Source organism: Amblyomma maculatum, chromosome 1, assembly GCF_055883805.1.
Source record: "Amblyomma maculatum isolate TAMU_Amacu chromosome 1, ASM5588380v1, whole genome shotgun sequence".
NCBI classification, from domain to species: domain Eukaryota; kingdom Metazoa; phylum Arthropoda; class Arachnida; order Ixodida; family Ixodidae; genus Amblyomma; species Amblyomma maculatum.
Window position 1 is genome coordinate 250475587 of NC_139344.1, and position 14347 is coordinate 250489933.

Consider the following 14347-nt stretch of genomic DNA (forward strand, 5'->3'; position numbering starts at 1 on the left):
TAGTGACCACAGGATGGTGAGGTCCCGAATTAGCCTAAATCTGAAGAAGGAACGCAATAGATTAGTAAGAAAGAAACCCATCAACGAATTAGCGGTGAGGGGGAGGGCAGAAGAGTTCAGGATCTCGCTACAGAATAGGTATTCAGCTCTAACTGAGGATGGCAACATTACCCTAGAGGCAAGGAACAATAATTTCAGAGATATCATTACTGAGTGCGCGGTAGAAGTAGGCGGTAGGATAGTTAGAGAGGATACCGGTAAGCTGTCTAAGGAGACGAAAGATTTGATTAAGAAACGGCAGAGTATGAAAGCTTCCAATCCAACAGACCAGATCGAATTGGCCGAGATATCAAAGCTAATCAATAAGCGCAAGGTGGCCGATATAAGGAAGTATAACATGGAGAAAATTGAGCATGCTGTAAAGAACGGGGGAAGCCTTAAAGCGGTAAAGAAGAAATTGGGCATAGGCAAAAACCAGATGTATGCGATAAGGGACAAGGCGGGCAACGTCATCACTAATATGGAAAAGATAGTCAAAGTAGCCGAGGAGTTCTATACAGATCTCTACAGTAGCCAAAGTAGTCAGGACCGTAATGAGATTGGCGATAGGGAAAAACAGTCAGACGTTCCACCAGTGACGAAGGACGAGGTCAAGAAAGCACTAGAAACTATGAAAAGGGGGAAATCAGCTGGAGAGGATCGGATAACTACAGATTTGCTGAAGGACGGGGGGGATATCGTGCTAGAAAAACTGGCCACCCTGTATACGCAGTGCCTGGTGTCATCGACGGTACCGGAAGCATGGAAGAATGCAAACATTATCCTCATTCACAAGAAAGGGGACTCTAAGGACCTTAAAAATTACAGACCAATCAGCTTACTGTCTGTTACGTATAAGGTATTTACTAAGGTAATCGCTAATAGAATCAGGACAACCTTAGACTGCAATCAAGCAAAGGATCAAGCAGGGTTTCGGAAACGGTACTCTACTATCGATCATATCCATGCCATCAATCAGGTGATAGAAAAATGCTCGGAATATAATCAGCCCTTATACATAGCATTCATTGATTACGAAAAAGCATTTGACTCAGTTGAAACCTCGGCGGTGATGCAGGCATTGCGAAATCAGGGGGTAGACGAGCCGTACGTGAAAGTGCTGGAAGATATATATAGTGGCTGCACAGCAACCATAGTTCTGCATAAAGAAAGTAACAAAATTCCCATAAAGAAAGGTGTTAGGCAAGGAGACACAATCTCCCCAGTACTATTCACAGCTTGTTTAGAGGAAGTATTCAGAGACTTGGAATGGGAGCAGTTAGGGATAAGGGTAGATGGAGAATACCTCAGTAATCTGCGATTTGCTGATGACATTGCCTTGCTAAGCAACTCGGGAGATGAACTGCAAATAATGATTGATGACCTAGACAGGAAAAGTAGAAAGGTAGGCTTGAAAATCAATATGCAGAAGACTAAGGTAATGTTCAACAGCCTCGGGAAGGAACAGGAGTTTACATTAGGTAGCGAAATACTGGAAGTAGTAGGCGAATATAACTACTTAGGACAGGTAGTAACCGCAGATCCGGACCATGAAAAGGAAATAACAAGAAGAATAAGATTGGGATGGAGCGCATTTGGCAAGCACTCGCAGATTATGACTAGCAGCTTACCGGTATCGCTCAAGAGGAAAGTATACAACAGTTGCATCTTGCCTGTACTCACCTATGGGGCTGAAACGTGGAGGCTAACCAAGAGAGTTCTACTTAAGTTAAGGACAACCCAGAGGGCTATGGAACGAAAAATGGTAGGGGTAACATTAAGAGATAGAAAACGTGCAGAGTGGGTCAGAGAAATAACGCAAGTTAACGACATTCTAGTGGAAATTAAGAAGAAGAAATGGACATGGGCAGGACATGTAGTGCGAAGAGAGGATAACCGATGGTCGCTGAGGGTAACAAACTGGATTCCAAGGGAAGGAAAGCGTAGCAGGGGGCGGCAGAAAGTTAGGTGGGCGGATGAGATTAAGAAGTTCGCAGGGGTCAAGTGGATGCAGCTAGCACAGAACCGGGTTAAGTGGAGAGATATGGGAGAGGCCTTCGCCCTGCAGTGGGTATAATCAGGCTGATGATGATGATGATGATGATGATGATGATGATGATGATGATGATGATGATGATGATGATGATAAAGTTAATATCTTACATTTGTCTTGGCAGTGCGTACTGCGTGGCATTCAAGAATTCGTTTACAGCACCTAATACACAAAGGCTATTGGCTATTGGCTGGAATTAATCATATTTGATCCATTGACAAATTCTATATGGAGGAGGACGCGCTGCAACGTGAGCCCCCCCCCCGAACAAAATTTCTGGCTAAGCCACTGAGACCGATGAACACACACACAAAAATATCCTTTGTGCTTTCCTAGGAGTCAATGGTAGTTGGCTCTCTTCAAATGTTCTTCATAATAAGCACCTCATGTTTAGAAGATTTGTTAGCTGATTAACCTGACTAGGGCCTCAATTCCGGCAGCCTTGACGCCATAGGTAGCATAAGAGGGTTATCGCACAGCTCACACTTTCCCCATTAGATTACGTGCCGTATGATCTAATGGACATGCACGCAGGCATTAAGATTTTCTATCGAGGGGACAACCACCATCACCTATTGCCCAACCAACATACACATTGACCGCTGCAGGCCGCAAGCACGAGGTCACATGAGGTGAGCAGAACATACCTCTCCCCTCTTCGCAAGTGCTTCATTTGGTGATTATTCCCCCCTCCCCCATCTACTTAAACAGGATTTCGCTCGCTACAGTGGTTGTTTGAGTGTGTCTTAGCCACATAATCACTCGGGAAGAATAACACCAGCTTCGAGTACATTGTACCGGCTGGCTCGAACCCGCCATAGCGGCGACTTATCGCACCACGGGCTTGGGGTCACAGCTCTGGCTGGCCCGCTGATGCTAGAAGGTGACTACTGCGTCTAGTCCTTGTAGCGTTATCACAAGAATAACCCCCATTATACCTCCCTATGAAAATGGAAGATGAACAGCTGTCACTGTAGCCCAGTTAGTACAGTACTGGGTGCAAAATTCGGTCATGGGTTCGAATCTCACCAGAGCTCGTAGTTGTCTTTCTTCTACCTTCTCATCAATTATCACCATGATTATATTATTATTTCAGATTAATAAACCCCCAAAAAAATTCCCCATGCTTTCCTCGGCATCAGCGGCTATTGGATTTTTAACCTGAGAATACCTGTCAAATGCTCATTATCCCATTTTTATTCTTTTAATTATTTCAATCTAGTGGTCCAGATCTGCAATCACTATGTGCCCTTCTAGTAGATGTATTCCTTACCATTTCCGTGTCTTGCTACCTGAATTCAGCCCTTTCTGAACAAGTGTGTGACCAACACATGCGGAATGTCATCCCAGGCTACAGCAATCTAGATCGCTACTGCTCCTAAAGATGCGGGCGTGATGCAGCCTGTTGGGATTAGCTCGTGAATGTCAGTGAGCCAGACTACAAAAGAAAGCTTTTCGAGCAGGTCTTTAAAAAGCTAGTTAAGGTGGATGTCGAGAGGCTGTCGCTGGCCTGTCATGCTATTAGATATGATTGCGACATCTGTAGTACCCGTCTTTTAGCCTGTCTACCTACCCCATCCTTATTTATTTGTCGTATATTTTTTTAAAGCTTGGCACTAATTATCTCATATGACTTATATAATATTTTATAACAGCAAAGTGCATATTACCAATGCTAAAACTGCTCTTCCTACAGCATCCACATTACCTGACTAAGTATTTTGACGTGGGGGATAATTATTTTGCCCAGTTCCTCACTACCACCAAAAGTGCTTTAAGTGCACTTTTATGGAATGAAGCAATAATGAAACCAAGCAAAGATAATATAGCAAGAAAAACACAAGGCTGCATTCAACTGAAAAAAGGTTTTCTGCCTCACTGGTTTAAGTGCGGATAACATAATTAGGTCATTAACATAGACGTATCACTTTACTGCAACATGCAACAATACTCCCGACTTGAGTTGGCCAATAACCATGTGTTTGGTGCTCTGTGGGCAATGAGCCCCGGTGCCAAACAAAACCCACAACTGTAATTTACACAAACTGCTAGAGCTGAACACTACAATAAATTCAAAGAAGCACACAGTAGCTGCTGACATCACTTTTTTATGTCCACAGCCCACAAACATACAGTAACACTGGAATGAAAAATTTGAAGGAATAAATATGCCCCCAATTTAGCTACCTCGATGCAGTTACCCCGAATAAAAATTGAAATGCGCCAATTCAGTGCCTTAGGTGCTGTTTGTGCTAGGTAGCATTCAAATTCAGGAAGCTTGCACTACAGGAATCACATGTGAAAAGGAAAGCAAGTGAATGAATAACAATGATCAGCTTACAAGAGCAAATAAGTCACTCTGAAGGCCCAGCCTGTCCAAAGGAGGCAAGACCTTGTTTTCCACTGCTGGGATCAACTGGCAGAGCATTTCAGCACTGTATAAGGTCCTGTAGCAGCCAACCGTTCCGACGTTGACCTGAGCAGATTCAGAATTGCATACATAGACAATAAGACATTTTTCTACATTTGCGCATAGTGAGCATATTCCACAAATCATAAAATAGGCCTTAAATATACAGCCACTAAATTTATTTTCATAAAAGCCAAACATATGTTTTACTGATAACAGTGCAGTTAAGTGGACTTTGGTGAATTCAAATGAGGACTTGTCTTCCTCTGGGCAGACGAAGATAGTCCCCTTGTCGAAATGCTGGCTTGGCTTGCGAACTGAGGCTCCCCCGTAATCTGTAGCAGCGCAGTAGTGTTCAGAACATCCAAAAGTCCGCCCATTATACACAATGCGCCCTAGCTGGGGAATTTTACGAATTTGTACCATCCCGAAATTCGTATCACCAAGGTTTTACTGCAGTTAAAACAAGGGATTTCAAAAAACATAGCGTCCCCACATATCTTCAAATATGTCAACATCCCAGCCCAAAGTCCTCGCTAGCCTAAAAGAGGTTGACTCCTAATACAACGTGTTATGCAATTAGATCTGTGTCGTAGAATGCTTCTCCCAGCTAAACCATTGAATCCTCAAATCATGGAAAGTTTCACAGATAGAGTTCCTTTTGATGCACAATGCAACATTCAGGTTGTGCAAATATGCTTCACCACACACACTTCATTCATGCTACATCAGGTACAGTGAAAGCTCGTTAATTCACAACTCGTTAATTCGAAATTTTGGATAATTCGAAATAGTCATCGTGGTCCGGTCCGCAGTGCATAGAAGTCTATGCGCGTAACAGCTCGTTAATTCACTCAAAAATTGGCGCCGCCACCCATAATTTGAACTGCGCGCCGCCAAGCGGCGCTGTTAAAAACCATCGTTGGAAGCTTTCACGGCAGAACGATAGATGGCACAACCATCGGGGCGCCGCTAAAGCCCCTCTATCTCTGGAAAGTAGCGAAATTGTAAGATCTTTGCCGCCGTTTCCCTCTCCCGGCGCTTTCATCCTCGCTCCTCTACGCTCCCATCTCCAAAGAGAGAGTGAGGGCGGGTTTTCTGGTTTGTCGTTGGCTGCCGGGCCCCTGACGTGACAAACACGTCACCATACGTCATCAGCGCACGCAAAATCTTGTTTTGCTTGTTTTTTATTTTCTCGCTGCCGCCATTAGACTGCCTCGTCGTACTGTTCCTGTGGCTTACGCGCGTGCAGTTTCGTGCACGCGATGCCGTGCTGCTGCGCGTTTCAGTGTTCAAGTAGAACAGAAACAGAACATAGAATATAGTAGAACAGAACGACTGCCGCGCTTTACTGATTACCAACACGGCACCGGCAAGGTTAATTGAGTTGAAGAACTTTTCAGTCTCACGTGTCAATGACGAACCCATCGCCAGCCGTAGTCGAAACTAAAAATTGCTGAGAACTTTTTGCGCAGTAACAGAGAGCGTCTCCTCAAAAATTCAATCAGCACTGCACAACTGCAGGCCCGGATAAAAGATAGCATTTCATTGGTATCTTGCTTCCCAGCCTGCCACGATGTTGTAAAAGAGATTGTGAGTGTTTGCGTGAAAGTACGGATCCAGATTTTTGTCCGAGATGAAGCCTCCAAAATATATCCAGTGAAGCAGTAAATACGGTAGCAAAAGCGTCGGCATGCGGGTCGCTGCTGCTCAGATTAGGTGACAGTATGCATTCGTAATTTCATGTTTTATTAATTTGAAACATTTGTGAAAGTTGTGGTTTGAAAATCTGCATACAATTAATATTTTGCCTGTCGCCTGAATGAATCTGTGAATGGTTCAAAATTTCTGGTAACTGCTTAAATTTTTTAAAGATATTCTCGTGAATATCTGAAGCTTATAATCATCGAAATTAAAATTGGATTGCAGCGTGTGTGAAAAATGTTTCTGCGAAAATTATTTGCTTGCGCTTCGTTTTCATATCTTTTCACTTCGTTAAGGGTTCTCAGCATCTCCCAATTGTCTAACAGTGTTTTTTTTTTGTGCATTTATGTTTATTTGAAAATGTGCGTTTTGAATTAATGTGCCTGCGCCAGTCTTAGGACCCTTTTCAAAGCGACCAGTGCTGTGTCAGTAAAATCAAAGATGCTACTTGGTTCCAATGTACAACAGTGTTTATCGCTGCATTTCTTCTGTATTTGAAACTGCGTATTTTGTATGTGCCACATCTTACGACCTTTAAAGCAAACCAGTATTGTGCCAATAAAATAAGACCCTATTTTGCCTGAGTCACTTCGCTGATCAATTGATTTTGCGAAGAAATAAAAGCCACTTTTTTCACCTACCTGCCTCTGATTAGCAGCGGTAGGAACACTGATTCATCATTTTCTTACAGATGCGATTTGAAAATGAAAGCATACAACAATCGACGCTTTTGCTTATAGGTTAGCCAGAAGCGATCGATGTCAGAATTCGCCGGTTTGCCGTTCGCGCGCAAAGATGCAGAAGATTTTTGAAGGGGGCATTGGCTCTCATTCAGGGTCATCTATCTGTCACCCAACCCAGATGACGCCATAGTTGCCTGCTCAGTTTATTTCCCGTTCTTGATGCTTCAGAGTACCCGAGCGCCATGCTGAATGCAAACATTTCTTGCCGTTTTGAGCGTGTCTTCTCCTTCCTTCTTTGTTATTGCGAACAATATGTGCCGCTAAAACCCAACATACCATTTTCCAATCGATTATTATTTACCTGTGAAAAGCAGATTTAAAAGAACGCTTTAAAAGGCAGCACAAAAAGCCCCCGCCATTCACTATCATTGACCCTTCCACGGCGCCCTTCGAGCGCAGGCAGGTTCAGCGTGCCGTGCGCAGCGCTCCCACCGGTGGGAGAGTGAAATCAGAGGAGAATTGAGGAGGAAAGCAGCCGAAGGGAGGAGAGTTTCGCTACTTTCCAGATAGAGGGGCTTTAGGCGCCGCTACGGTGCTGGAACAAGTACTAAACAGTCTTTCCTGCCGCGACTCCTTCGAGGAACGACGTTTTAGTGTTATCGACCATGGTTTCGTGTTGCATTTCGTGAGCCCTCGTTTTGCACGCCGCTTGTTGTGAGCTTGTGTCCACGAGATGTGTTCGCGTGGGAAATACTGTGCCAAGACGGTGAAGGAGAAAGTGGCTATTTTACGCGAGGTGGATGAACGGAAGGCCAGCAAAGTGGAAATCGCGAAAAAGCACGGGATTCCACCAAGCACGTTGTCGACGTACAGAGGGCAAAATGCATGTCTAGAACGACCGAACTGCGTGCTCCGGGCCGCTCGGAGCCACGTGCGCGACATCTAGCGATAACGCCTGGTTCGAGACGGGCGGAGTGTCGACGTGCGCGGCCAAGCTGATAGCACTGCCCGTCTTTTCGGGGCTCGCAGGCTGCTGCGGCTTTACCTTCTGCTTCAGTCGTCAGAAGCGCTGATGTGCGCTGCCAGTCTGCGAAAGCGCATACGCGGCGGAGCGCACGCCACTGGCTTCTCTTTTTTTTTTTTTTTTACTTTCTTTTTGTGCACTATCAAAGCTCTGGCAGGGAGCATTTCACCGCATCATTCACGCGCCGGTGTACTGCATCGTCATCCTAGCCGCGAGCCTTATATCAGTGATCGAGGTTTGGCAGGCTGCATTTGCCGGCAAATGCCAAAATCGGCATGCCATTACTGAAAGCATACTTGGACCTTAAGTGTGGCGTATACACAAGATCAGATATGCGATAACCTGAATGAAGTTTTCATCCCTACAAGTGAACAGACGAGATGCGTAAAGGCATCGACGATGGCGCCGCGACTCACAGTAGACCAAAGGAAAGCCATCACAGAGATGGGCCCAAATAGCTATAGATCAAGCTACTGGGCGCCCTTTAGCCACAGTCAACAGAGTACTGCAGGCATTCCACAAAGAAGGCCGACTTAAGGATGCTGCGCGCGGCCGGCCACCAAGAGCGACGACGGAAGAAGAAGACAGGCTTGTTGTGGCAGGAGCAGTAGATGATCCGTACCTCAGCGCCAGGGAGCTTCGTGACATGTTCGCTTTGAACGCATCCACTCAGACAATCAGGAGCAGGCTTCATGCAGCAGGTGAGAAAAGTAGAATAGCTGCGCAGAAAACACAACTGAGACAAGCGGATCGAGACACGCGCCTAGAATTCGCGTCTTTGGTGGAAGACTGGACCCCAGACAATTGGAGAGCAGTCGTCTTCAGCGACGAAGCCACTTTTTGCACGCGCTGGGACCAGCAGAAGCGGGTGTGGCGGCCAGAAAAAGCACGGTAGGACTGTAGGCTGTTTCAATGTGCTCGCACGTCTGAGAATATACCCGGAGTTTTTTTTTTTAGGCTGTTAAATTTATATTTTACAACCAGTGAAAGGTAGGTGAGTGCAGTCTGAGTTGTTAAACTGTATAGCACGGTGGGCATTATGTAGGCAATAGAGATGAAACACGCATAAAGAACTTAAATTAGTATATTTTATTTTCGGCTTCTGGGCGAAACAATAAATCGCAAAATTAAAGGTCGTGAATGCATAATGCGAGCTCAGTTCTTACATTTTCGGAATCGGCAATGTTTTTTGAAGTATAGAACATCAAAATCACACTTTTAAATGTTCGTTAGGTTACCTTTTCTGCATGGCACACCCACAAAATTGTATCCTTAAGCTAAGATGTGGCGAATTTTAAAACAGCGTGTGTATTTTATCATATAAAAGATGTGTGATTGATTTCGGGTATTATACTGTGCGCTGCGACGCCATATTAAAAATCTACAATGCTGGAAAGCCAGCTTAACGAGCTCGCGAACGGACATTTGACGCTCCATATTTTGAACCATAATGGGCTTCAATCTCTTTAATGCGTTGCACTCTCGTCGTTTCCAGTCCTTCACTGCTACCACATCAGGTATCATTAGCTCTGATGGCAATTTGATTCCTCTAATAAAACCGGATTTCCCTACCACCATGCAGGAACGAAGAAAAATACATTTGGAATGTGCGCAGCAGCGGCCGTGTTTCAGTCAGCGTGTGGGGAGCCATCAGCTACGATGGACTAGGACCCCTGTACCGCATTCCTGGGCGTATGACGGCAGAAGTCTACGCAGAGGTGGCAGAAACGGTCCTCTTGCCTTATGTGCTTGATGGGCCGTTTCCGGATGGGCTCTATCACTTTCAACAAGATGGAGCTTCTGTGCACTCAGCCAAGACTGTCCGAGACCTTTTTGAAAGGCTTGGCGTTATGACCCTTCCATGGCCTGCAAGAAGCCCTGACCTTAACATTATAGAAAACGTGTGGGGACTGATGAAGAAAAGCCTATCCAAGAAATCGGGACTCTCCAATTGCAATCCGGACGGGCTATGGGAAGCCATTGAAAATGAGTGGGGACACCTCCGCAATGACCGCGCTCTCGTCGACTCCCTCTACGAGTCACTGCCGAATAGGATTGAGATCCTAAAGAAATCTGGGGGAGCCCCTATTCGCTATTAGTTTGTCCTCTCCATCCCCTAATAAACAGTAAACTTGTGGAAAAAATAAAAGAACGTGAAATGAGAAGCCAGCAATCTGTTTGTGAAATAAAGAGAAACTCGCCGCTTACACTTACTTCGCGGCACCCTTAATACTAATTTGCCTACCCTGCAATTGCCGAAGAACGAAAACTGCAAACCTCGATCACTGATATAAGGCTCGCGGCTAGGGTGACGATGCAGTACACTGGCGCGTGAATGATGCGGTGAAATGCTCTCTGCCAGAGCTCTGATAGTGCACAAAAAGAAAGTAAAAAAAAGAGAAGCCAGCGGCTAGGGTGACGATGCAGTACACCGGCGCGTGAATGATGCGGTGAAATGCTCTCTGCCAGAGCTCTGATAGTGCACAAAAAGAAAGTAAAAAAAAGAGAAGCCAGTGGCGTGCGCTCCGCCGCGTATGCGCTTTCGCAGACTGGCAGCGCACATCAGCGCTTCTGACGACTGAAGCAGAAGGTAAAGCCGCGGCGGCCTGCGAGCCCCGAAAAGACAGGCAGTGCTATCAGCTTGGCCGCGCATGCCGACACTCCGCCCGTCTCGAACCAGGCATTATCGCTGGGGGAGCCCCTATTCGCTATTAGTTTGTCCTCTCCATCCCCTAGTCGTGGCCTAGTGGTTAGGGCGTCCGTCTCGGCTGCGGGAGGTGGTTCGTTCGAAACCCGCCGCCGGACACCCACCGGTAAAAATGGGTACAAGCGTCCCCCGGCCTGGCGCCCGGCTCTCACAGGGGTGTGCGCTTGGAAGAGGCTCCGCAAACCCCGCTGCGCTCCTTCTGAGGCAAAATAGTTTCGAACACTTCAGCCTGCAAAGGTGGTTCGAGTTACCGTGTTTCACGGGGTTCAAAACTGAAAACGAGTCGTGTCCTGCACACGCGAAAACTCAGAAAATGCCTTGTTTCAAGTGCGAAACGCTTTAAGCCAGCGTGTCGAAAGACGTAAAGGTTCACTGTCACTGATGAAGTTCACTTCTCAGAGATCACTGCAGTCCCACGGCAAGTCCGGATTTCCGGCCTGTCTGACTTTGCGAGAAAAAAAAAGGGCCACATAATGGGCTGTTGCCGCGCAAGGCGGACTTATTGTTGTCCGATGGCGGAACGAATCACTGCCACATCGGCGCAACTATTTGGGCCGTGACCCCTTTTCCCAAGCATTTCACCCCAGAAGAGCCGAGCACCAGGCCGGGGGAAAGCTTGTACCCATTTAAAAACCGGTGGGTACCCGGCGGCACCAGGGATCGAACCCGGTACCTCCCGACTGCGAGGCGGATGCTCTACCACAAGGCCACCGCTTCGGTGGCCTTGTGGTAGAGCTCCGAGCGGCCCGGAGCACGCAGTTCGGTCGTTCTAGACATGCATTTTGCCCTCTGTACGTCCGAAATAGGAAGGCCATCGAGGATGCCTATGAAGCCGAAGATTTCGCCAGCAACAGAAAAAGGCTTCGGTTAGCCAAGTATCCGGAAATTGAGACCGCTGTGATCACGTGGGTGAAAGAAATGAGAAGCGCTGACATTCCACTGAGCGGCCCAATTATCATGGCGAAGGCGGCCGATTTCGCCGCCTTTGAAGAGGGGGAAGAAGACTCCCTGCGTCGCATTCGCATGCTAGAAGACCGAGTGAGTACGGTAGCCCTCAGAGAGAAGAAGCAGAAGATGATAAGGCTTTTTTGCTAAATAAATGTTTTTCGTGCCCTCCGGGCATCAAACGCCTTCATTTTTGCTCACTTTCATTAGTTCGAATTTTGGTTAATTCGAACTGGCCTGGCGGCCCCGTGGAATTTGAATTAACGAGCTTTTACTGTAATGCCACATAACTGCAATCAGAAATGTAAGAGAGCACATTTTCAAATGAACACATTTGCACCTGCAAACCTAGCCCTTTCAAGTACAGCCTGCTGCAATTGATTTGGGACACTAGAATTATCAAACAAGTGCACCCACTCTTCCTCTTTTTTCAATCTTACAGCCATTCCATAAATGGCTTCAGTCTGCGCCAAGTGCGACGTTCTGACAATGCATATAGGAAGCTCATGATATTACCTTGACCCATTCAGCAGAGGAGACACCCTCCAGCACCACCACTGATGATGCAGAGTCGAGCAGGAACTGCTTCGCAATTTTTGTCGGTGCTTTTGAAGTTGCAATGCTGATAGGAACCATCCAGAGAGAGCCATCCTCTGAGAAAAACAAAATTAAGTTTTCTTTCAGTCTGCAAAGAAAGAAACGGCACGTGGTAAAATTTTGAGACTGAGCCATACTTGTAGCTTTCCCATCAGCATTGAATTTCTCCTGGGAAAACATCAGCACCCGGTTCTCACCATCTTGACGACTGGTCACCTGCAAATGAATTTGTTGCCCTGTAAAACCACCAGAGCAAAGGCCACATCTCTGCTCTTGTTTATTACTCACTGATATCACGGGGTAGCCCTTTTGTTTCACCCATGTGTTCATAATAGCTTCCACAGGGACTTGACACACTTCTGCCAATGAATGCCATAGGTCCTCCGTAGTGGTGTTGCCATATTTGTACTTAGTCAAGTACAAGTTCATGCCTTTTCTGAATTTCTAAAGAAAAGAAAGAAAAAAAATTCATGCCTTCTGAATAAGCACACACAAAACAAAAAAATTTAAGGATGTGACGGGGCAGTTAATGGTTCCCATCTGCAGCTCCCCTTATGGATTCTCATTTGTGCACACGGAACTGACTACTTGCTTAATCGCTAAGACCTTAATTTGTGCCACTATTACCTAACAGAGTAATTAGCATACAGCCCGTGGCCTAGGAGTAACATGTTTGACACTGAACTCAAAGGTTCTGGAGGGTCCAATTCCAAATTCTTATTTCACCTTCCTATTTAAAAGGTCAGCCCGAGCTCCTGCTGACTCAGCCATGTCATGTGGTTTCATGGCGACATCATACAACTCACTCATTAATACCTGGACGTGTCGGCTTATGCTGGTAATTTTTCGCTCACAATGCCGACAACACCAGATTGTCTAGAGAACAAGGCCTCTACCATTACCACAATAAAAAATGTTTAAAAGTGAGCAGGCACCTAATACAAGTAACTTTGCAAGTGGCCAGGTTATGATGGAGCTGGCTATGCCCTCATTACAAATACATTACACTCCTGTTAAGACTAACTTGTTTAAGACATGCACTCAGATATGACGAGCAGTGTGAGAGCATGTGGTTGCTTCCTCCTAATGCCCAACATAAAAAAAGAAAAAACTGCTCATGAACTATTTCAAGTGTTCTTCAGTAAAGAATAATGCCACTAACCATGGTTCCAAGCAGCAAGCAGTGCTACTCACAGAGCGTCTGTGAAACACTCTCAAGAAAGGCAAGAAATAAACAGAAGAGTATCTCCAGGGAAGCTAGAAAGGTTCACGGCACTTTCAGACGCAGGTGCAGGGAAGCTTTCTTGTGGGGGAGCACTATCTCGTGGGATGCTTTCTTTCATGTGAGAGGAAAGCGGAGCTTTTTCTCTCCTTGCCTGCACGTGGTGCTGAGACAAGGCAAGCCCTGATCTGAGTATACTGCATGCTGCTCCCAGAAGAAAAAGCACTTGGGCGCCTCTTTATAGACTTGGGGCTAAAGAGTTAGATGGGAGTCCGAATTTCAATTGATGCAGGCCAAAACGCATCACTGTGGTGCAGAGACAGCGGCACAGCAGTATACACAAATGTCACATAGGCATCATCTCTGGTGGATGAAGAGATGCGCACCTGCCTATGGGGCTGAAACCTGCTGAACTGTGGAAGAAGCAAGGTAAGAGACAGGGAGGAGAAAGTGATAATGGAATTTTAAGGCCTGTACTGCCTGGCTAGTCTGCTGGAAATTTATGAAGCAATCAGAGCTAAATGGAAAGAAAAAAAAAAAAGAGAAAACTGACATCAAATTACAGTCTCTGTGAAAAGGGAAAAGGAGAATGTCATTTCGTGGGAAAGCGTCGCCGCGGCCAGACGCACTTTACTATAACCGATTTTTATCAATATTTTTACTATAAAGGGGGGAAATGTACAGTCATCTATAAAAGATAAACTGGGACGCCAGTTTCACTTTACTATATCAGAGTTTTCACTTATCCAAGTTTACTATACCAGGGTTCTACTGTACTGAATATCTGATCAGTGGAAAAAAAACGAAGCAAGCACTGTTCGTCTTGTTTAATTCAGAGCTCGCATGGTATTTGCAAATGAAATTCAACTAGAATTGCACAGAAGTGTATAAGTTACTGAAAACTCCAGTATAAATTTTGTAGAGGGTTCTGTACACCAGTTTTTTTTATAGAGGAAGGACTTG

General features: G+C 45.8%; 1 protein-coding gene across 2 annotated transcripts in view; it reads right to left on the reverse strand.

Moving 5' to 3' along the window:
• The window catches only part of Psa (puromycin-sensitive aminopeptidase), a 49596-nt gene that overhangs the window by 20787 nt on the left and 14462 nt on the right, over positions 1 to 14347 (reverse strand). For both annotated transcript variants that reach the window (XM_084590826.1, XM_084590827.1), the window contains 4 exons: positions 12451 to 12606; positions 12300 to 12378; positions 12082 to 12218; positions 4434 to 4568 (listed from right to left, as the gene is read on the reverse strand). In XM_084590826.1, coding sequence (XP_084446952.1) covers positions 4434 to 4568; positions 12082 to 12218; positions 12300 to 12378; positions 12451 to 12606 — 507 coding nt within the window. The remainder of the gene's footprint in view (positions 1 to 4433; positions 4569 to 12081; positions 12219 to 12299; positions 12379 to 12450; positions 12607 to 14347) is intronic.